The sequence below is a fragment of the Caloenas nicobarica genome, chromosome 4, assembly GCF_036013445.1.
Source record: "Caloenas nicobarica isolate bCalNic1 chromosome 4, bCalNic1.hap1, whole genome shotgun sequence".
In the NCBI taxonomy this organism is placed as follows: Eukaryota; Metazoa; Chordata; class Aves; order Columbiformes; family Columbidae; genus Caloenas; species Caloenas nicobarica.
This window is the reverse complement of record NC_088248.1, coordinates 44,935,758-44,958,319: the sequence shown is the minus strand read 5'-3', so window position 1 is coordinate 44,958,319 and position 22,562 is coordinate 44,935,758. Positions and strand designations below refer to the sequence as shown.

The 22,562-nt window shown below is 43.3% G+C and overlaps 1 protein-coding gene across 2 annotated transcripts in view; it reads right to left on the bottom strand.

The window, feature by feature from the left end:
- The window catches only part of STOX2 (storkhead box 2), a 144,509-nt gene that overhangs the window by 63,425 nt on the left and 58,522 nt on the right, over positions 1–22,562 (bottom strand). The window contains exon 1 of one of the 2 annotated variants that reach the window (XM_065634087.1): positions 10,312–11,455. The exons of the other annotated variant lie outside the window; for it this stretch is intronic. Within the exon in view, the coding sequence (XP_065490159.1) occupies positions 10,312–10,477 (166 nt within the window). The 5' untranslated portion in view covers positions 10,478–11,455. Of the gene's footprint in view, positions 1–10,311; positions 11,456–22,562 lie in introns of those variants that run through there. 2 annotated transcript variants of the gene reach the window in all.

The following is a 22,562-nucleotide window of genomic DNA, read 5'->3' as shown; positions in this document are numbered from 1 at the left end:
TGTATAACCATGAGCACACACACACACAGAGCACAGGTTTGCAACATATAAATTTTAATAAACTTACATAAACTATGCTTTACTGTGCTGCACAGGGCAATATAGCATACCACATATCTGATGAAAAGTTATTGCACGTGGCTCTAAAATAAACACCTTACATAGCTATTTCACCATCTTGTGAAAAAGAGGTAGTTAAGAACATGGGGTTTTAAATGAGGTTTCCAAAAGCTGCCTTAATTTTACATTCATGATTACTGAAGAATATTTCTGCAGTTACAATAACTATACAGACTAAACCTAAGATTGACTCAAAGGAAAACGCCTCATGATTTTGGGGGGAGAAAACAAAACAAAACCAACCAACCAAAACCCACCACCACCTGCAAAACGTTTCATTTAGAGATGGCTATATCTCTTTCAAGAGAAATTCTAAGAAGTTGTTCAGAAACAGACTTTGCTATAGCTGGCTAGAAAAAAATGCAGAAAATAATTTTTTTACTTCTGTGTTCTGTGAAAATAATCCAAGCAGATCCATTCTTATGCAGAAATTTCATGCAAATATTACTTCAAGATTTCATTCCTGAAATTCGATGCCTTTAGAAGGACACACGTCCCATACAGAACTCCAAATTATTTTTCACTGTGCCCTGATCTCACAGTACTTCCATACAATTATTCTATTGACTAAGTATATACAAATACACCACTCCCCATAGTTTCCCTAAGATTTTTGGTAATTTCCATCACAAACCAATGTAACAAATGCAGCTGTAAAATATTGGTATCTAAAGAGCAAGATAGTAACTACATCCATCCACAATGTAAGCAGAGACTAAAGATGTAGCAACGTGTTACAAACCCCGAAATATTCTCCAAATATGTATTTCTTTTGTTCATTATTTTGAACTGGACTAGTGCAAAGGGAGGGGAGTCAGTGCGTGGAAAAACAGCGTAGAGCAGTGTTGCTCCCACCTGTGATCCTGTCTCTGCATCAGTAAACCTGCCCTGAAGTTCTCACCAGAGGCTGAGGGACCACTTGGACCTTGGGTGAACCTTCCATGGCCAGTGGTACTTGCCCTCCACCTCTCAAGAGAGATGAGCTGCAGATATGCTCAACCCACATGTGAGGGTTGCAGCTGTTTCAACCTTAAAGACAATAAGCCTTTTCCTCTGAAGTTTTTGTTCCCTCTACTCACCCAGCCAGCCATGCAGCATTTACACCTAAAAGCACACAAATCTTAAGAAAACCTTGTAAAAAATCTTCACATTTCACCCTCTTAAAAAAAATATTTAGTTTAAGGCTTACGTGTAGTAAAACAAGGTCACCGTATGATCCAAGAATGTAAATTCTCAGGAGAGCAGAATTTAGAACACCCTATGAAAACGAAGACTGGTACTTTGCTCTAAAACACTGTGAAAATTTAAGAGGCAAAGTTAAGTACTGCAGTGAAATTTAGTACATCATCTTTACTGGCTTGTAAGATAAACGGTCTGATTTATGGCATTTAAAACGTTATCACACATGGTCAGAAGTTTATCTTCTCAAACTAGGTTACAGGTCACCAACAGGAAATTCATCGGAAATTATGGAGGAAATTAAAAGAACACAAATGGGCAAGAAAACTAGTTTAAATAATCTAGGTTCTCCCAGCTCAGCTTCCTGTGTTATGATGAACTCAGCCTTCTTATTGAACTTTGCCTTTTCCAGGCCACATTAAGTAAGAATTTCTGAATTGTCTATTATACTCTTCAGGCCTCAAAATGTTGAGGTCAGATTCACTACAGTGGGCCATTCACTTTTTATTTAACAGTACAGCTGGGAAAGAAAATAGTAGCTGGAAAAGGCGTTTTGAGATCACTAAATGCAAATTTCTACTCACTATGGGCACCTCAAGAACAGGTGTTTGAGATTCTTCATGGACACACACACCACACTGAGGACAGTACCCGAACTCAATAAAAGATTCTCGTACTGCTTCTGTTCCAGCATCCCAGCCAAACCACAGCTGCACTCTCCATCACCTGTGGGAAGATGGCAACGAGTGTCCAGGAGCCTGTCCTACTCTAATGTCAAATACACTTTTCAAAAGAAAAGCCCTGGTCACTAAGGCATAAGGAAGAGAGAGGGCTACCGTTCATCTAGGCTATCTAGGCAAATTTTGTAAAGAAACACTACTAAACAGAAAGAGTTACTGCTTAATCATTTCAGCTGAAAGCTAAAGCATGCAATGTACTGCCTAGCCCATGCCTGTAATGGATCACGGAGAAACAAAAGTCAGGAGTAACTCTGTAAGACAGATAGAAAATGAAAGACTTGCAAGACGCCTCTGCTGACTCTCTTCTTGTTACTTTCATTAAATCAAAAGACCTAGTATAAATATGATCAACTTCTCATTCATTCTTTTTCACAATACTGGAAATCCATGTGCAATACACAGGCCATCCCTACCCTCAAGAATCACAGGTCCACATACAAGTCCATGCATTAAAAGCAGCTCATCAAATAAATGGTTCATTCTCCTCTTTTGTCTTCTGCTTTCTCAATCTATCAGATCAAATAAACCCATTGACATCTGGTTTTTCAACAGCACAACTTGAAATTTGTGATAAATTGTGCATTTGTAGCTATCTCTTGCAGATAGCATTTCCCACTGAAGTAACAAGAACCATTCCTATACTTCAAAAATTACAGGAATCACATCACCTACAATTTGATGAAAAACAGAACTATCTTTGGGTTGTGAGGAGTTGGTTGACAAGGTAGAAGTGATAACGGTACTGAATAACAATCATTCCACATCATTTACTGCTGCTATTATAAACGGGCTTTCTTTTTCAGCTTGCAGGAAGGCAAGAGAGAAAATTCTTAGGAACATTGTGGCATCCACAAGTTCATCTGAACACAGGATTTCACTTGCAGAACAAGGACTGCTCAGTTCACACAGAATATACCTATTCGTGGATCTTCATTCTTACCCACCATTACCACTTCAAGGCCTGGGTTGAGATAGGACCTTTTTTTTTGTGATTGGCAATATTACAGTACAAAATAAAGGAGACAGTTCTCCTACTGAACAGACTAGAATCTAAATGTGGAGAACTGCGGAAAGAGTTAAAGTTCCCAGGAAAACAAAGACGACCGCTGACACAACTGGGAACACCTCCCTCAACTCTTGACTTTTCAAACCCAGTGACTCCTCTTCAGAGGAAGGAAAAGGGAAACTTGCTATCCTTTTTATAATTAACTCAAGCTTGTTGAAAATCAAGTTTGCTTGGTTTTGTTACCTTTTGCAGACTGGGTAAAAGCTGCCGATAGAGCCCAGGACTCCGTCTAAACTAGATTGCTCTACCCACTCCATCATGCTGCACATCAAAATACGCTTCCTATAAAGCCAAGTCTTGCTCTTTTCTTTCTCACTTTTTTTCACCCCTCCTCTCCTCCAGAGTCTATTTGAGCAAGATAATTCCAGCATCTATATGTCATCCAAGAATGAGATAAAAAACAGCATCAGTAGAGCAGCCAACTCAATAAATGTGCTGAAAAAAAGCAACCAGTAGCTATAAACAACTTTCATACCCCCCTCATAGCTACAGGCAGTTACTTGGGAGCAACAAATGGTGGTTTGGGAAAGTTTTGCAGCTTCAATATTCAAGCGTTTTCCCTAGGACTACTCTGGTTACCATTGGTCTTGGTACCAAAAATTATTACAAGGACGAGTACAGAAAGCACACAGTTTCTTGAGACTTTTAGAGAAGTTTTAACCCTCGTTTCTGCTTCCTGTTCTCATATTTAATCTACTTAGAAAAAAAGACCTATAACTGAGTGTTCTGGTTAAGTTCAGACATTCAGGTCTCAGTTTCAATGGTTCTTTTCCTTTTTCTGGTGCAAATTAAACCAAACAGCTAGAATTGCATGAAGCATTCGTTAGATACTTCTGACAAAGGGAAACCATTATTTCTAGGCTCAGATTTACATCGACTACACCAAAAACACCTAATAGCCAGTTTTGATAATTTAACGGTAGCTTTATTGTTTAAAATAATGTAATGTATCATGCTTTTCTAGGAAAAAAACTCTACAATTAATCTTGTATGACTTAGCAATTCATACACAAGTTCTGAATTAGCTGACAATTTTTGATCACGGCTTTAATACTGTCTGGCCTGTTCCAACCAGATAAAAGCACATTCAGGAGGAGCCAAGAGTAATTGTATCTGATTTTTTTTTCCAACACTGCTTTATTTGAATCAGGGCCCAGAGTTTAGGTGACAGGATGTGGATTTGGTTTTAACGCTGCTCACAGAGATATTCTATAATGTTCTATTGCTTATGACACAGAATCACACTAAAGAAGCTCCCCAGAACACTGAAAAGAAACCCCCAATTTTTGGAGGACTTCCGCAGCGTGGAAGTATTCATACCTACTTATATGACTTCACACATAATTGTACTTATACCTCTTTAAACTGTGCAAAGAACATTACAAAGATGGTAGTTTACTCTGGGATTAACTCTCCCACATACAAATGAAGGCTTACTGTTTCTTACAACTGAGCAGGTCACTGGGCTAAACCAAGGTGATCTAAAGTCCTCACATTTCAGCCTCCTCCAACAAGTAATGCATTTTGCAAAGATGTGGCTGCTATTCAATTCCAAAATGGCAAGATACTCAACACCCTTCAGGTTTATCAAATGTTGCCAACAGACTGTAACTTCTACACCTGTGAAAGACTGGGAGCGATTTGTGATGAATTAGTACTGTGTTCTGAAGGCTTGTTCTTGAAAGACGAGTTTCCTCTATCTGCAGCAGGCTATCATGATGTCTAGCATGCATATAACAAATTACTTCAGTCACAGGACTACTGCAAAACACACCTAGAAATGTATTCAGACTCAGACTGACAGCTCTGCACAAACACCATTGAGATGACACCCTTCGGTGCCCTGATCCTGGAGCACCTCTGTGCACCCTGACCCGGCCAAAGGGCCAGGCGAACCAGCAGAGAGAACATGACAACTTTGAACGCAACCAGTGACAGAGGCTGGGGGGCAAAAATAACTTGAAGCTCAGCCCTGTAGGAATGAGTGCTTTGAAGCAAGACATAAACAGGTCCAGGTAAGACAGGCACACACGCAGACTTCTGTTTCATTCTTATATTCATTCCTTTTTGATTTTACTTCAGAAAAAAACCTGCTCTGGATCAAAGAACAACAGGTACTCAAACCCAGTTTGGTCAGCTGAATGCATAACTAGTACGCGCAACACTGTCCACGACCTGGTTTAGAAGAGTTACATATATGCAGAAAACATCGTAGTATCTGGTGGGAAAGCACCAGGTGTGCAGACAGTGGTGTATAGACAGGTATGGGCCCAGAGCTGTATGCCAGTGTTGGAATTAATACTGCACGGGTAACTGCACGAGTGAAAACCAGGGTTCTACAGAGGAACAAGAGAGAAGACTGTCTTTGATATTCTTTTAGGCAAGAAACCACGGGGAAATCAAAATGAGCTAGCAATGGTCCACAAAGTTGGACCAAGTTTGTGGTCTAAAGACAGAGCACATTTAGACTCTCTCCCCAGAACAGGATGCAGTGAAAGCTGCTATGCTATTTCTCTGCCAAGGTGTGTGGATGCCACAGAGGCCAAAAGGGACTGGAAGGTACAGCAAGCCCAGGAGCAACTTCCCAGGCCATAGAGCAAGCACAGCCCCTGAAGGAATGGAACGGAGTGACCCGCTTGGGGTGCACCAGGTCAGCACAGGCTGAAGCAAAGGAGACCAAGCAGGGGCCAAGCCAGCCCTGCTAGCTACCAACACCTACATTCTCAGTTTTTACTGTCCCGTGAATGGCTCTGGTCTAAGACAATCTGAAACAACTCAGAATTCAGGAAGGCAAAGAGATCACATTACTGACAAACAGATGAACTGGAAGGTGTTTCTTAATACCACACCAAGAGAAAAAGACAGTGATGCAATACTGATTATTCCATTAAATATTAATTGCAAAACAGCCACTTTCAATCTAGAAAACATTGCTTTAGATAATTCAGATTAAGGGACAAGAGAACTGAACCAGCTTCAAGGCTTTGCATGTATCTGACATTTCTCAGTTATGTTAAACTGGGTTCTTCAGATCATGCATGGTTATCTCCAAATATTAATCTTTATTAGAGTTAGAGGTTCAAGCTTAAAAAAAAAAAATTTAGAAAAAAAAGAAGTAACATACTCAGGACTCTCAAGTTTGCTCAAATGACTCCCAAGATCCTTCTTACTGTTCAAGGAGGCTGAAGAGGCAGTCCTAGACCTTCCATCAAACATCCTTGAAAGAGAGAATGAGGATATCTTTCCTTCCTAAAAATTTGAATATGCACACAGATACCATCAGTTGGATAGCAGTGCTAGATACTTCTCTCCTTTCTCTTCTGCTTCAACTTGGTAATCGAACTCCAATAACAGTAGGGCAACACTGAGACTGAATTTTACTCTTCAATGTTGGAGCACTGAAACCTCTGCAAGGAAATTTTATAGCAAAGAGCAATAAAGTAATTGCAAACTTTTCAGAAAGCCACCTTCAAATAAGCATGCTCTGGAATTATTTTTTTACCGTTGTAGAAAGCTCTTCAGACATTCCTTCATGGTGTGTGTGCTAGACTGTTACCCTACCCCCATCTCAAACCGACACATTACCTCCAACACCAAGATCTTCAATTAAAATAGCTCAAGAAAGCCTGCAGAAAAAAATATTTCTTTCCAGAACACTACTCAGTTCTGGTAACATTCAACAGCTGGATCAACCACAGGGTGCAGTTCCTTTCTCCATTAAAACAAAATCCAGGATATGCCTTTGTTATTTAGGAGGGAAAAAAGGAAAAAAGCAAGAAGCTTCCAACATTTCAAAAGCTATACATATTATTTAGTGTGACGTTTTGGAGCCCTCCTAAGTTTCAGTAAGTTTTATCCTGCTTGACAGTTTCATACATACTATTGCTTTATTTTACCTTCAATTAAGCAGCAATCTATCAAAAACTTCAAGTTTATCTCTCCTTTTTCAATAACATGTATGAATTTTATTGGATTCGAACTTTTCAACATCTCTTTTCATGCAAGGTCAAAGCTTTACATTGTTGTAGTTTTCTTTTTCAGTGTTTTTTCTCCAAGTCAGTCCTCCACTGGGAAATTAATATTCCGCATGAACAATGAACTCCTTGCATGGCCTTTGAACCTAGTGGTTGCTAGGAGGCCTAAAGAAACCCTGGAGTACAGCTGATTTAATAGCATGTATCAAGAGATTATTCAGCAGTAAAAATGTGTGATTTTCTAAATTCCCTGCTTTATTTTTTTCCTTACTTCCATCTCTCTTCATCTGTCAAAAAAATCTTTAAATTTCGGGTGAATTGCATCTGCATCAATTTTCTACAATTGTGGGCAGTTTGTTCCCAAAGTATTGAAAATGCAACTCCCAGCCACCGATGCTGCTTCTAATCAAGCAAATTTCAAACTACTCCTTACACAGTTTTACTGAAAAGGCTGCTTAAAATCGGGTGTGCCTCACCACTCTAGCATGAGGTTTGCATTTCCATTATAAACAGGGTTCTGCTTAGAGACTGTATTTTCCCACCACGGCATTCACTGCAACACCATTCCTCAGTATTTGTGTTTGCTGAAAGAAACGTACGTATATATGATTCTCCAGACCCCATTCAGCTATGCTCGAATATTAATGTTTCAAGCCTTTTAGCATCTTACTGAAGGCTGTTTGACTGTCTGCTTTTTCATATTTCCCCAAGCAGAGTAATTGAGGCAAAACCCCAAGGTTTCTTTCCCACCCTCCACCCTCACCTCAAACCAAGCGGCATTTAATTAAAAGAGAACCACAACAATGCTAATGGTGATGAGGTTAAATGGTTGGATAAACAGAATGCAGCCCTCTGAAAAGCCCATGTGTTTCAGGACACTTTCTCCTCTACAGCATTCTGGGTGACAAAGAATGTATTTGTATTCCCGATCCCCACAACTTTCCTGCCAGAAGACTTCCTATAGATTTCCTGTGAGGAAGAGAGTTTCCTTCAAGTAGTGAGAAGTGTTTAACACAGTAGCTATTTCTCCCAAAACTAATATTTGGAAAGGCAGTGGACAAGGATCCTTTAAAAATAAATGAATGTGGAAACTATCCATCAAGAGAGAACAATTGCGTTGCCAGCTAAAAGCCTACTAACAAAACAAAAACACTTGCTGATTTTAATTTTCAGTGTATTCTCCCTCCAACAACTTTAGCAAATTACTCAAACTAAATGTGACATTTGCCTTTCATCTTCACTTATTGCAGTTGAAATCAATGCACTGTGTATTCATAACCATGGTATTCTGGAGGTCTGGAGATTATTTTAAAACATCTATAGCAGATTACAAATCTATGGCCCCCACCCACCCATGCACGACACAGGTATCTGCCAAAAATGCAGGGCGACACATCTGATTCTGCAGACCACTGGTGTTTGGGTGCCTGGTTGGGTTGTACCAATCTTGCCAAGACAAAGCTTTTACAGGGCCAGACTGCTTCCCTAAAGAATTAAAAACAAGCAAAAAAACCCACACCAGTTGGCACAAAACATTCACGTGAGCTCCTACTCTTTTAAATACGGGCTTCCACGCTGAAAGAAAGGCCATGAAGTACCGACTTCAACAGAACTGACAGAGCTTATCTTACAGTGGGAATATCAGGACGTTCATGCAGAACAACAAAAATCTTTGCAGTACAGACAGATTTGGCTTTCCAGCTGCTTTCAGGTCCTGCAGCACCAACAAAACCAAACAACTCCTCCACCACCACCACCATTCTCCTCTTCTTCAGCTGTTCAAGCATAAATTATCCTTGTCATTTCCTCTCAATATGTGGCTTCCCAGAAAAGGGAAAAATCAGAGCAGCTATAGCCAAAACAGCACAATATTCTTACACAGGCAAATTTTTCAATAAAATGCATATCATTTCCCTTGTACTCAAGCGTTAGAGAAAGAACAGTCACAAGACATTTTTAAAAGATAAGAAACCAATTGTGACTGAAGGGATATGTTTATTAAGGCCAGAGATAGGAAAGTGAGCATGTAACTGACAACCACAATCTTTGGCTCAACCTTTGCTGTAGAAACGGGGAGAGGGGGACATGGGGCACAGAGCTGAAAAGGTTTTCAGTAATGTATAATAAATGCCTTCATTTTCTCCCTCTTTTTCTCTTTTAAAGGAATCTACCTACTCAACCTAAATTGAGCCTCAGAGGGAAAACATGCCTTCACGATAAATTGGAATTTGCCATCCTAGTAATGAAATGTTATGTCCAATCATCACAATAAGCAGGCAACAGAACAACAAAGGAGGTTTCCAGGATTTTCTGCCCCCCGGCCCCCTCCCCATCAGCATTTTCCCAAGTCTTCTTTCGGGTGTTTATGAAATGTCTGAATTCCAAGGCCACAAAGATGCATTTCAGGATTGAGCGGCTTCCATTAACAGTACTGAGGCTTTCCGAAATCACACCAGCACTCCGTCATAGGCCAAGCCTCTCCCCAACGCCTGCCTTTCCCTGCGCTGTTTTTTGTTTTGTTTGCACTCTTTCCCATGCACAAACATGTTGGTGCAGTGTCCATTATTTCCCTATGGCCTCCCTTGAAAGCAAGTGACAGACAAATATACATGCACATGTGTGTTCCCCCACATACACAGGTCTAGTCCCCTTCTACACCTCAAATCAGGAATGCAAATGTGTTTACACTCATTTTCACCAAAGCATGCTTTGCCGTTGTAGAAACATGCAGCTGAAACCCAGAGAGCCTGTAACAAGGCAAGAGCGTTTGTAATCACAGGTGATCCTTTTCCTTTCAAAAATGGAAAAACATTAAAGCCCAATGAGTTAACTAGAGCGAACTGCATTAAAAGGGGAACATTTGGGGCAGCAGTAAATATTCGGCACATGCTTTTACACACAAAAGGAGCAAAGGGCTCCATGCTCTGTGCAGCCAGTCATTTTATCTGCCCTTCCACGACACAGAGACGCAACCATTTCTCTCGTGCTTTTATTTCACTCGACTAATAGATTTTAAACACCATATTGCGAGGGCCCTGCTGTGAATCTTGCAGAGGTACAAAATGGTGGATGTATGCTATTTTTTTTTTTTTTTGCATTATTCATAACAACTTGCGCTCCCAGTCACGGGCTCCCCTCCGTACCCACCGACACAGCCTCCCCAGAGCCACGCAGCCATCCCACAACAGCCTCACAATAAAGCTCTCTCGCACCCACAAATTACGTTACAAACCTGATGTCATGTAGCCCCGCGATGCCTGGGAAATAAAAGCCGGTGGGAAGTGTTTGTGCAGCCGGTAGTCCTTCTCGCTGCGGGACCTCATGCGGTCTGAGGCCCGGTCGGAGAAGTCGGAGCTAGGCCAGGCCCGCCGCAAGGTCGTACTCCGCGTCTTCTTCATCCTGAGGATGCCCGAGCCTAATCCTCCCGCCGCAGCATGGGTCAGGCCTTGCGGCTCGCTGGATGCGCGCTGCCTGGCATCAGCCTAGCGCAGGTACCGCCGGGGCTCAACCTGCGCGCATCTCGCCGCTACCTCTTCTAGGGCGCCAGCCGCAGGTCCCTTCCTTTTTTTTTTTTTTTCCCCTCGAATGATCCAATTTTACACACGTCCCACAATGCATTACACTTCATTTGCAATCGGTCCGGCTTACAGCTTCCCAGATTCGCGTGGAGGAAAGGCACCTTATGTGGCTTCTCAGGCAAAAAAAGGGGAAGGGGGGGGGGGGTGGCGGAGGAGGGGAATGGGGACGAGAGATGTGCAGCGTGGGAGCTCGGGGGTCCCGAACAATGGCCCGATTGAGCCCGGCCGTGCTTAGCCAACTGTGAGCCGCCACACAAAAGGCCCAAACAAACGAGGAAAACCCGGCGGCCGCCGGTTGCGACCCCGACCGCGGTGCGCCCGGCGCTGGGGAGGCAGCGGCAGCTCCCGGCTCGGCGGGAGGGGCAGCGGGAGGAGGAAGCGGCAGAGGAGGAGGGGACGAGGAGGAGGGAGGGCCCGCAGGCGCCTCTCCCGGCCGCGGGACGGGCCGAAGCAGCTGCGACCCTCCCGCCGCCCCCCTCAGGCCCGCGGCGCCCGGGCGGCCGGCAGCGGCCCGCGGCCCCCGGCAGCCCTCGCCATGGCGGACCCGGACCCCGCCCCCGCCCGCCTACCCCCGGGGCTCGACCGCCGCCGGCTCGGAGCTAGGGGCGGCCGGCGCGGGGGACGAGGCCGCCGGGAGGCCGCTGGCCGCACCGCCCCTCCGCCCAGCTGCTGCTGGAGCGCCGGGCGCCGCCTGGGCTCATGCTAGTCCCGGCGCGGCCTGCGGGTCCCGCCGGGCTCCGCGCTGCCCCGTGCGGCGCCGGCCGGGGCTCGGACCGGCTCGCAGGCACCCGCGTACAAAGCCCCGTGCACCGCGGGGGTGCGGCCCCCTCCCGCCCGCACCCACTCCGCCTCCTTTCCGTCCTTCCTTCCGCCGCTGGCTCTCGCGGGGCAGCGCCGGCGCCGTGCCGCGGGGGCGAGCGCCGAGCGCGGAGCGCAGCGCCGGACGGCCCGCACCGCCGCGCTCCGGGCGCCGCCCGCGGCAGCCAATGGGAGGGGGCGGCGGCGCGCACCGCCCCGAGCGGCGGGAAGGAGGAGAAGAGCGGGGCCGCCATCGCGGCAGCGCCCGCCCGGGCCCCGCTCCTGCCCCGGGGCAATGGGTACAGCGGAGTAAAGGGCCGGGGGAGACTTGTACCCCGGGGCGCTGCGGCGTGTTCACCCGTGCGTGAACCGTGGGTTCAGCCACACACCCTCCCCTCCCTGGTGCCTTCTTTGCCCCTTGACTCCTGAAGAGCTGCCGCTTCCCGGCTGTCCCCAGGAGGGCCCGGCCAGTCACGCCAACGTGCCCAGCAAGGGGCTGCAGGACCCCCGGCCTACTTGCTGCGCCAGCAGGAGGGAGGTCGCCCACCCTCTCGCCCCAGTGGCGTCTGTGCCCAGGGCGCCATCGTCAGCGGGGCCAAGCCGCCGCTGCAATGCAGGGATTTGAAAACGTTGCCGATAAATTACTCGTATTTACGCTTTTTCTAATTATTTACCCTTGTTTAACCTAATTGTTAAACCTTGCCATATTTCTAAGAGCCTGGAAAATCAGAGAACTGTAATTTTGTGAGGGTTTTTGACCATCAGTGAATGTATTGAACATCAAAAGCCAATGGGCCTGGTGACATTTTCCCTTTGCTGCCTTGCGCAGCTTTGGGTAAATCACTTCTGTGCCCACCTCATCTCACCCACCTCTGCTATTGCGGGCACAACATGCACCGAAGAATCGTTCAGGGTTTCATTTGCAGCCATCCCTTTCACACAGGTAGAAATCACGTGAATGAAACCCAGCAAGAATGTTGAAAATTAAATACTATGGGGTCCTTTCTCATTCAGCCTCATCTCCTTCCAACTGTCTGAACAGCCATCAGGAAGAACTTCTTTCTATTGATACTTTGTATTCCGGTAGCAAAGGGAAAAAGTTACACGAGCAAAAGCAATGGCCTAGAGCTCCACTAATAAAAATGTAAGATATTTTCCATCGTGCAACTTACTCATCTAGCAATTTACTCATCAACCTACGCAAAGCTTATAATAGAGCATGTTTTCACCCTCAGACCAGAAAAACCATAAGAAGAGCTTCTAGAATCGTTCAGCTTTTCCCATCAAGGGTGAGGTTGGGATAGATTGGTTAGCACTACCTATCTAAGTCATACCTAAAAAACGTAGCTGTTTTACAAGATATAAAAGAAAATTAAGTTCTAGCCAGGAGCACAAACTCTCATTCCACCATGTGAAAGATAAACGCACCATGGCTGAGCATTTCTAGCTGTCAAGAAGTGACTGAATATAGCTGGCCAGCTAACTTCAACCTACGGCTGAACTAAACTCAGCTTTTCTCCTAGTCTAGACACAGCCCTAGATATCAATCTGTTCCATTAAAAAAGACATGAGAACAAGAGGCATAATCTGAGACAAGAGACAAATAGGAATAAGCAATGAGGAGGAAAAATGAGGTCAAGAAGTAGAAAGACACAACAAAGCAGAGCAGGAGGAGGGGGAACGAACAAGACCACAGTGATCCTTACACTGGCTTTCTGCATAATTATTCCGAACTAAAAATATTTGAGTCGAGTTTCAGAGCTAGTCTAACAAGTATCAAACCAAAAACCAGGGGATAGCTCTGCAACTGTCAGATAAAGCACACATATCCTAATTCTTTTTGAGCAATTTGCTGTGCACTAATGAAGCGGTGACAGCGCGCAGAAGGCTTTCAAGTAGTTTTAATCAACTTAATTGTACACTCGCAGGAATTGTCATGAGAGCAATACAGTACACATGATTAATACATGGTATCTTCTACTTATTGATTGTAGGAGTCGCACTGGTTTATAGTTTTGAGCACAAGTAACAAGTTGAATTTCATTATGTGATAATTTTGAGTGAATGATAATTTTGAGTGAATAATAATTCACTCCTATAACTATGAGAAGTTATTTTCATGTTAAAATGGGCAGGAAGTGGAAGACAAATAAGCAATCCATCTTGAAAAGTCAGCTTTCCCTTCCCAAATGTGGGAAGATTTGTTTAAAAGCAATTTTGGGGGCCTCCCCTCAGTAATGAGATGTTATTCCTGTGGTCAGCTAGAACTCCTCGCATTCAGTCTTCTCACAGTTATCTTTTTTCGTTTAAGCTGAAAGTTGTCTGACATGGTATCTGAAAGAGTTCTTCCCTTTGAAGAGAGGAATTCAGAGCAAGTTTCCTCCTGCTCTTGCATTGTTTGAAGTCAATTATTGTTACTGGGATGAATCAAATGCGTAATTAAAGACCAAGTTTAAGTTTTGGCTGTTTTCTTTGGTGAGGAGGACCATTTTTCTTTGCCTAAAACCACTGGGGAATTCTGCTTTAACTTACAAATATTTTTGCCTGCCTGTGACACACTAGTAAAGTTTTGCCTAATTCTAAACAGAAGTGTGGAAATAGTCCGATGGAGCTTGCTAGGAATAAGGGAAAATACTTTTTCCAAGCAGGAATTGAACTGATGGGAATCTGATTGCTTGTTATCAGTGATGAAGAGGAAAAAGGTTTCAAAGTTTTTTGCCTTTTTTTTGTTTAAATTCATCCCCAGCTGTTTTTTTAAGCTAAGAGAAAGCATTGATTCAGCAGCTTTTTGTTCAGGATCAGATAAGCATTTGTTTTTATCACTTGGTATTTAAAGTCCGACAGACACCATCTCTTTCTTGAATTACTGGAGGGAGAGGTGAGATTTGGATGAAGAGGCTGTACAGAACTTGGAAAAAAAGTCTGAACTAAACCAAAAATAGCCATCCTGCCTCTCTCTTGGCCTAACAGGTCCTTATCAGGAATTGGCAACATACCTGTAGATGTTTCAAAGGCACTGATTTAATTATGATTTTTTTAAAAGAGGCTTAGGTACATTTAAGACATTGCAAAGGATTCTTATGTGTTCAAGCTTTTAATCACAACCTTACTTCAGTCCAAGTTCATAGGGAGCCTGAAGGCTTTTGGAGAAGCATTTCAAAATGTTAGCTTCTGAAAACCCTCTGTGTTATCTTTTAAAAAGTGAAAAAAACAAATATTACTAAGGATATTTGCTGCATTTGATCTCCATAAATGCTCACTTATTAGTTGCTAAGCAGGTCCATTCCCATTTTCTTGATGGAAAATAGCAAAAAGGACATAACTGTCCCAGAAGAGCATGGGAAATCAGTTGCAAACACACTGTTAAAGCTCAAGGGTCCTGGCTTCCATCTCATAGGTTTATTTTTCCTTAGTTGAAAAATAATAATTACATAGCAAGATACAATATGGTGTCTGGTTTTAAATATATTTTTTATATATATGTGCGTATGTGATCTGTCTATTTTTTTCTCTGCATGTGTGTGTGCATGCGTGCTTGTGCTCCTGTGCATATACAGTAATTGCTCTCATGTAATGTGGTATTTCAAGTTTCAGCCAGGGCTACTTCTTCCCTCCCCGTGACAAATAAGTGTCTCTGGGAGAGAGCAGCAGGCTTAGGTAGCAGGATGGGCTGGTGTTACCGCCTCAGCTTGCCTGGCTTGGGGACGGACTGCATGAGGTTTTCAAATGAAATAAGCGTGTAAGCCGAACACCGAAATAAAAATGGCAAAATAATAGGACACGCAAGGAGGAAAGCAATCCCCCTCTTCACCAAGACAACCTACACCTCTAAAGCCATCGTCTCTCAAGATCTGCATTCAATACCTGGCTTCTCCCTTACCCTATCGCTACCTTGCCTGTTGCACACAGTCACCTGGCAGCCTCGCAGGAGGAAATACAAGCAGCTTCTGTTTATTCCTGTGAGCTGAGCTGGTGTCTAACAGGCACCCAACACCACAAGAAGAACCAACCAACACTGTCAAGATGCCGAGTGCTTGGCACAAAGCCTTGTGGCTTCACTCTATGATAAGGGTCCTTTCCTGGTCCCCAGCTTTAGAATCGAAGATGACAAATAGCATTGGTATTACTGGGACACAGGGGAGGTTTTGCCCTAACAAAGGCCATAGTCACCGGCAGCTGGGTAAAGGAGGGAGCAGAGGGCTGTTTTTGTGGCCTATGAAAAAACCATCAAAGTCTGTAACTTTTTGAAAGGTGGAGATAGGATGCTGCAAGATGCTGGGAAGGAAATGCAGGGCCTATGAAAGTGAGAGCGCAGAAAGGAATAAATGGAAAATAAAGAAGTAAAAAAGCCTGTAGTACAAGCAGTTGAAAAGCACTAAAGCAGAGGCTGGGGAAGGAAAACTGAGTGCAAGAAGAGGTGGAAAAAATGTAATTAAGAACTTGGGAAAAACACCCAACTCACGTATAACATTACAGACCTTGGCAATATATGGTTTTATTAGATGTAGAGCTCTGCATAATAGCCTTCCTAAGAAAATACATGACCTGCGTTTCTAATACTAATAATTCTGTGAAGGGAAAGAATTGTCCACTGCATAAACTCACCATTTTCATTTGAGGATTCTTATGCCTTTGTATTAACAAATGTGCAGAACTCAGACTCTAAAAAAGACAGTTTTGTGCAATCCCTTACTGGTCAAAGAGGTCTGGCAACAGGCTGCAACTGTCCTTGGCTGTAGGAAGCACTAGTTTTACCTTCCAGGTCTTTGTAATCAGGTACGCTAGCAAGAACAAACCAGAAAACTCAAGATGCAGCACATCCTTTTTGACAGCAGCCCTGAGTCTTCTGACACTATTAATTTGTCACCTCTCACTAGTACTTGTTGTTACTCAAATATGCAAGAGGAGCCAAGTACTTGTAATCTGTGCTCGTGGTCCAGATCACAAAATAAGGCAGCCTCTCCTGGTGGATTTATTGGCAAGGGAAAAGCTGGGCTTGCTCAGACAACCCTCTTTCCTCAGAGAGAGCATTTGAGAAACTCCACCAAAAATGGAAAGAAAGAATCCCAAGGGCGAAGGTGTAAGTGAAAAAACTTCCCAACGTAAAAAAGGAATATGTTTCAGAGCTTATCACAAGCAAGTCTTCAGTCTAACTCCAGAACGCTATCAGGTTGTGTTATGCCATGGTAGTAATCCTGGCTTAATTACTGCACCTCTTAAACCAGTTTCAGATCATATTTCTCTCACTGTTACGCTTTGGGAATGTGTGATGACAGGAATGCAGTACTGCTGCTGCACACATGCTGTAGCTCACCAATTCATTTTTCTGTGTGCTGGATTATGCGCTGCGGTATTTATTTTAACTTGCATGACTTTTAAGAAAAACCTGCCTCCGTTATGAGAAGAAAGGCTCCCCTGTTGTTTTTGTTGAGGTTTTTTTTTTTTTCATGCCAGACCTTCTGATTGCACTTGTGCTTCCTCTGCACAGGAGATAATTGATGCAGAAGGGTTTTAAATCTGGGTACCCAAGACTGCCTGAAAACGTACCAGCGTACCAAAAGGCGCGCACACAGGCTGTAGGACACAGCCTTCACCTTGATGCTTTTCCTCTTTTGTTATCCCTGATTCAAAGCTGATTAGTTAAAACGGATGGAAGCTGGGCTTGTAACTCCTTGGTGTACAAAACTAACTAGAGAGGGAGGCAAGCTATGAATGCTACACAGATTTTCACACAGTCAAGCATTTATTAAACCTCTCACATATAATAGAATTCAAAAACTTGGAGAAGTGGAGTTACAGTAGCTCGGTTCATTCACTGGCTGTTCTTCCAATGGATATAGTAGTTAAAGATGTGCCAAAAATGTTGGCCTCGACCTTCTTGTTTTCCACTGGTGTCACATGTCATTAGTACCCTAGGATTTAAGTAACATACTGACAGATGAGGGGCAGCTGTGCTGTAAGTTAGAAAGACACCCTATCCTTCTGCTTTGAGAGCTGAAAAAATAGAGAGCAAAAGTAAGTAGCCAGTGCAGATCCCACCAGCAGTAAAATCCACTACAGATTATGTTTTTAAAAACTAATTCACACACCTCGGTCTCTCTCACTCTTCCCCAGAGCCTGTATTTCTGCTTTATACTCATGTAACACCTCAGGAGACTGGGAAGACGGCACCAAACATGAGCAGGCTCTGGTGAAGCTCTTGGGTACAGCAACACAACCACACAGCAGATTCTGCATGTCAGGTAGGTACCTTCAGAAGGAAAATCCATTGAGAAAGAAAAGAAAGCCCTTGCCTATGGCAGGTGGGCACTGTTTTGCATTTTGCATGGCTATTATTTATCAGTATATTAGTTTTAAATTCTAAATCCTTGTCTAGGAGAATTACTCACCGTACACAAAACTGAACAAAGCACTGCAGGCCTGTTTGCAAATGGGACAATGAACATATTTGATGGGCAGTCCTATAAACCAAAGCAGCATACCAAAGGAACTAAATCCCAGCAGCTGCTAGAACTCCACAGAGCATTTGCTGAACAACCCAATACTAAGCTCCCTCTCCAAATTCTTGCTTATACAGCTGTGCAATATAGTGAGTATATTTTATAGATGTGTATATATATATATAGCATGTATAACAGGCAGAGATCTTAAAAACCTTCGAAAAGTTGGGAGGCCTGAAAATAGGCTACTCCACCCTTTGTAAACAATCTCCTGTCATGAATTTACTTCCATATATGCATGAAGCTCTGCCCTATATTAAACAGGTTTTCAAAACAGTGGTTTAGCACTGAAAATGTATGGTTCCCACCCATAAGTTTGAAGAGAATGCAAGAAAGAGACAAACCCAAGACTGAAAAAGTGCCGATTCATCACCTCACAAAAAAGTAATTCAATAACTTCTTGGATATTTTATTATAGTCTCAGATTCAGAGGCTGTCTCCTTGGCATATACTAGTATTTAGGCAGGAAAAAACTCTAGAGAGGAGTCATAAACATGGACAGAAATTAAGTGACTGACATGCCTGACCCAAAGGCTCCTGGAAAATCAATGCAAAACCATCAGCGTGCCTGTTCTCTGGGCCAGCCTGCAGTGTCACAAGGTCAGTCTGTTCCCAGGAAGGGGGTGCTCTTTAGTCATTGGTTTCCAGTGCGACCCCGCAGCTTCTCTGTTTTCTTCTGATCATCAGCAAGGAAGACTCCACCACTCCTGGGACGGCTACCCTGCCTCCTCCTGGTTACCGCAGCTTGTTGCCACCCTCCACTTGGCTTTTGAAGCTCTGACATTACCCACCTGTGTGCACCCAGAGACAATTTCCCATTGCCCTGGTCAGATTAAGGTTTGTGCAGGCACCACTTGCACTTGCCTCTCTGTAGAAGCAGTTCTGAGCATTTCTCCTGAGTGCAGAGATTTTTGTATTCTAGTAGAGGAACAAGAAAAAACATTTTATAGCACTGGGTCTCAAACTTCTCCCATCACTTCATAAGAAAGTTAAATTCTTCAGCTGGGGACTAGTCCAAAAAATAATTTTGTCTTACTAAGTGACATCTGGTGCAATCTGATAAAGTCAATGTATCAACCACAGGGAGCTCCATGACTTTTTTCTATATATCCTTCTATATTACTGGGTGACTGTCAGTTGCTTTGTTATTATTTAATTTGTTTTTAAATACAAAGAGGGCCTTAAATCCAGCAGAGGGCTGTTACCTCTCAGATTTTCTGAAGGTCAGTGCAAGATCTTTAACTCCTCTGTTGAGCTAAGCAGAAGGGAGCAGCACCCAAAGCCTCACCTGAGCAAAATACTTCTAACATAGCACTTGAGTGTCACACTGGATATAAGAGCAGTCTCTGGTGTGAATTTTTCAACCCACAGCTGTCCTATCAGAGTCAAAGCTGAGAGCAAGTGAAACGTGTAGATGTTATGAAGAAAAACATCCCTTATTACAAAGGAATATAATTGCAATAGCCCCGTTGAAATAGTGAAATTAAGAAAACTAAAATCAAATTAGAAAAATAAAACAATCTCCTCTCTAGATCTGAAAAGTCATGCTCCTCACTCACACCACAAAAGCATATTTACATCCTTTAAAGCATGTGAATGGCACTGGCATAGGATAAGGTTTTTTCAAAATGCCTTTCACATCATAATGATTTTTTTCTAAGGCATAGAGAACCACTTATACTTAATATTTCTGGAAATCTAAAAAGATCTTTTTCAAAAGAAGCAAACATCTTAAGTGAGACAATTTACATGAAAGTGAAAATTCCTAGAATTAGAGTTCTATTTGAAAGAATCATGTACAAAATGAAGAGCTAGAAAAGTCTTTAGTCTTCATTAATACTGATCACTATTGAGCTGAACTCAGTACCTTCACAAGCCAACTGTGGTAAATCATATTAGGTATGGTGCTCATCTCAGAAACTCTTGCAAGGAGTCACCGTGTTTCCGTACATAAAAATTTGGAGTGCTCTTTACCCCTTGCTATTCCAGGAACCAACAAATGCTCAGGACAAACATTTCTTAGGTTCTAACTCCATAGGCAAGTGCTCAGCAACTTGCCTTTGATGTTTTCCTTGATGGGGGAGATGTTTGGTAACCCTTCCATCTCCCAACCAGTGTAAGGTAGATCAGGCAATCTGCCTTCAGAACTGGCAGATTTCAGATTTGTCAGAGCACGATGCTAGTATCAAATAGGTTTTTTCTTCCTTCCTCTACAAAGATGGATCTCACTCTTGTCCCAGCTGATGGAACCAAGACAAAATAAACACAGACATCTAGGACTGAAACAATGACAGGCTATCCGAGAAGGCATTTAAGTGCCCTCAGTCATCCAAGGAGTAAAAAGTTATAAAAACAACTCCTTCTTTTTATTGCCCACATCCCTGTGTCATTACCATGGTGCTTTAAAAAACCACAAACCCTATGGATTTCTACCCGCGACATAGTAATTACTGAAATAACAAAGAATTGGAAAAAGTATTTCCAAAGCCTGATGCTATTACTGAGCTGCCAATGAAAAAACTCTCACTAACACCCCTTAAGTCTATCCTTCTGCACTCCTAATCTGAACACAAAAGGTTGGGTTTAAACAGCCACCCCCCCTTACCCCCTGAGATTAAAAGTGCCTGCAGTTTTCAGCTCCAGGCCAGCAATCACAATACTTTAAATCCTTGGCTACTGGCTTCATGAAGACACAGCCTACAGACAGTTCCCCCAAAGTTCTTTGAAATGTTAAATACAAAGCACAAGGAGGTCATAAAGGAAATATTCCTTATAAAAAGAATGGATATCATATGCAGGCTTTTCAAATACATTTCCAAGTTGCTTTGCTTTCAGCCACCGCATTCTAGTTCTGCGTTGTCTGAAGCTTTTGAAATAAAATTCAGGAATGAAAAGAAACACACAAATTAGACTGTAAACAGCTGCCAATATATGTATCTGTTACCTTTTACCTCTCATAAATCTCTCCAATGTATAGTGTATCTTACTTCTTATCTGCAAAGACTAATTATTTACCTAATAAATGGTCCTACAGCAATTATCAAAAAACCAGCCACTTTAAAGTAACATATAGGTTTTATTGCATAACCTCCTGTATCATCTGCCCAGTTATTTCAACAGAAGCCAGTGTGGCTCCCTGCTGCCCTGGAAATCCAGCTATCTTTCTGCCAAGAGCCTTCCAGCGCATACAAAAGGAACGAGGATTGTGAGACCTGTTTTATCCCCTCTTATTCCATAGACTAACAAGCCTTTTCTCCACTGCAATTTTTCTCAACACATACAGGTAATTACATGGGAGGATGGGATTTTCAGGGTAGGTAAAAAAAAAACCAGTCATTTTAGCATACCAGCTTTGCCAAGAAGTACTGTCAGCTTGAACTTTGAGCGAGCTGCTGGCAGGGTCGGGGAGCCCGCAAACACAGGGGTGCTCTGCCACTGACACAGGCCTCAGCTGGAAGCGATGAGCTCTGTGGTTCAGAACTGCTGGTAGGTGGTCAAGTTTTCCTGTCCACTCACATTCCCCTGGAGGTGAACAGGGTGGCAGGAGTTTTATTTCTGGCCCCTGCCCCACCCTGAATGCTCAGTGCTTCTCCTTCCTCATTTGGGTATCTGAAACTCAACAGAAAATGAGTTTTACGTTCATTTTGAAGAACTTGTGTTTGGTTTGCTTGTCCCGTGAGGTCTCACAAGCCCAGTCCGTACTAGTTTCTGGCTAGATGCTCTACCAGGCATCCACAGAAACATCTCTGTCCAGATTTACAGATTGTGTGGTTGAGGAGGAACATAACTAGTTGCCACAGTGATGTCCATCATCTGAGGAGCCTTCGAACTTTAGTCTCATGAAAAGTACCAAGAGTTAAAACCCCCTTTAATTAGATGAAGCAATTTAATGGAAGCACGCGCTCCAGTCAGCAGCAAACGCATGGTTAAATCACTGGTGATCCTGAAGAACCAGGCTGTGCAGTTTGAAGTTATTTAAACTGCTTAATGTTGAGTTATTTACAAATTAGTGTAGCCCAGCCCACAGAAACTGCCATTACTGCGACTACTTGCATGTTTGACAAGTTGCTATCCTCTGCTTCCAGATATATTACCTGCGTAGCTTGACAGGAGGGAAAGCCCGTTCACAGAAATGTTCCAGCTACAGAAAAGGACTGAAAGATTATAGCAAGCTCAAGAATATCACATGCTTTTGGCAAGGTGGGATGGGGGAGGATGAAAGGCAAAGGAGGGTAAGCAGAATTATTGTTCCTCGATGATTAAACAAGCACAGAAACTATGATTACAGATCACAGATACCTTTTATAACATGCCAAACTAGCACACAGAAGAACATGCCTCAATCATTCAGTTGCACAGGCAGTATTGGCTCTCCACAGCCTGAAAGAAGACAGGGGGCTCCTGAAACAGAGGCCCTGCCCTGACCCCCCTGATTTGGGCAGGTGAAGCGGCACAAAGGCTTTGAAATGCGCTGGAGAACAGGCACTGCTGGGCATGGGCCTGGCACGCAAAAATGCTCCTTGATTCAATCCTCACTCCTTGTGTCAGGGATCAACACAAGACACACAGTGATCTCTGCCTGTCTGTTGGACTCCTTACCCCTTTAA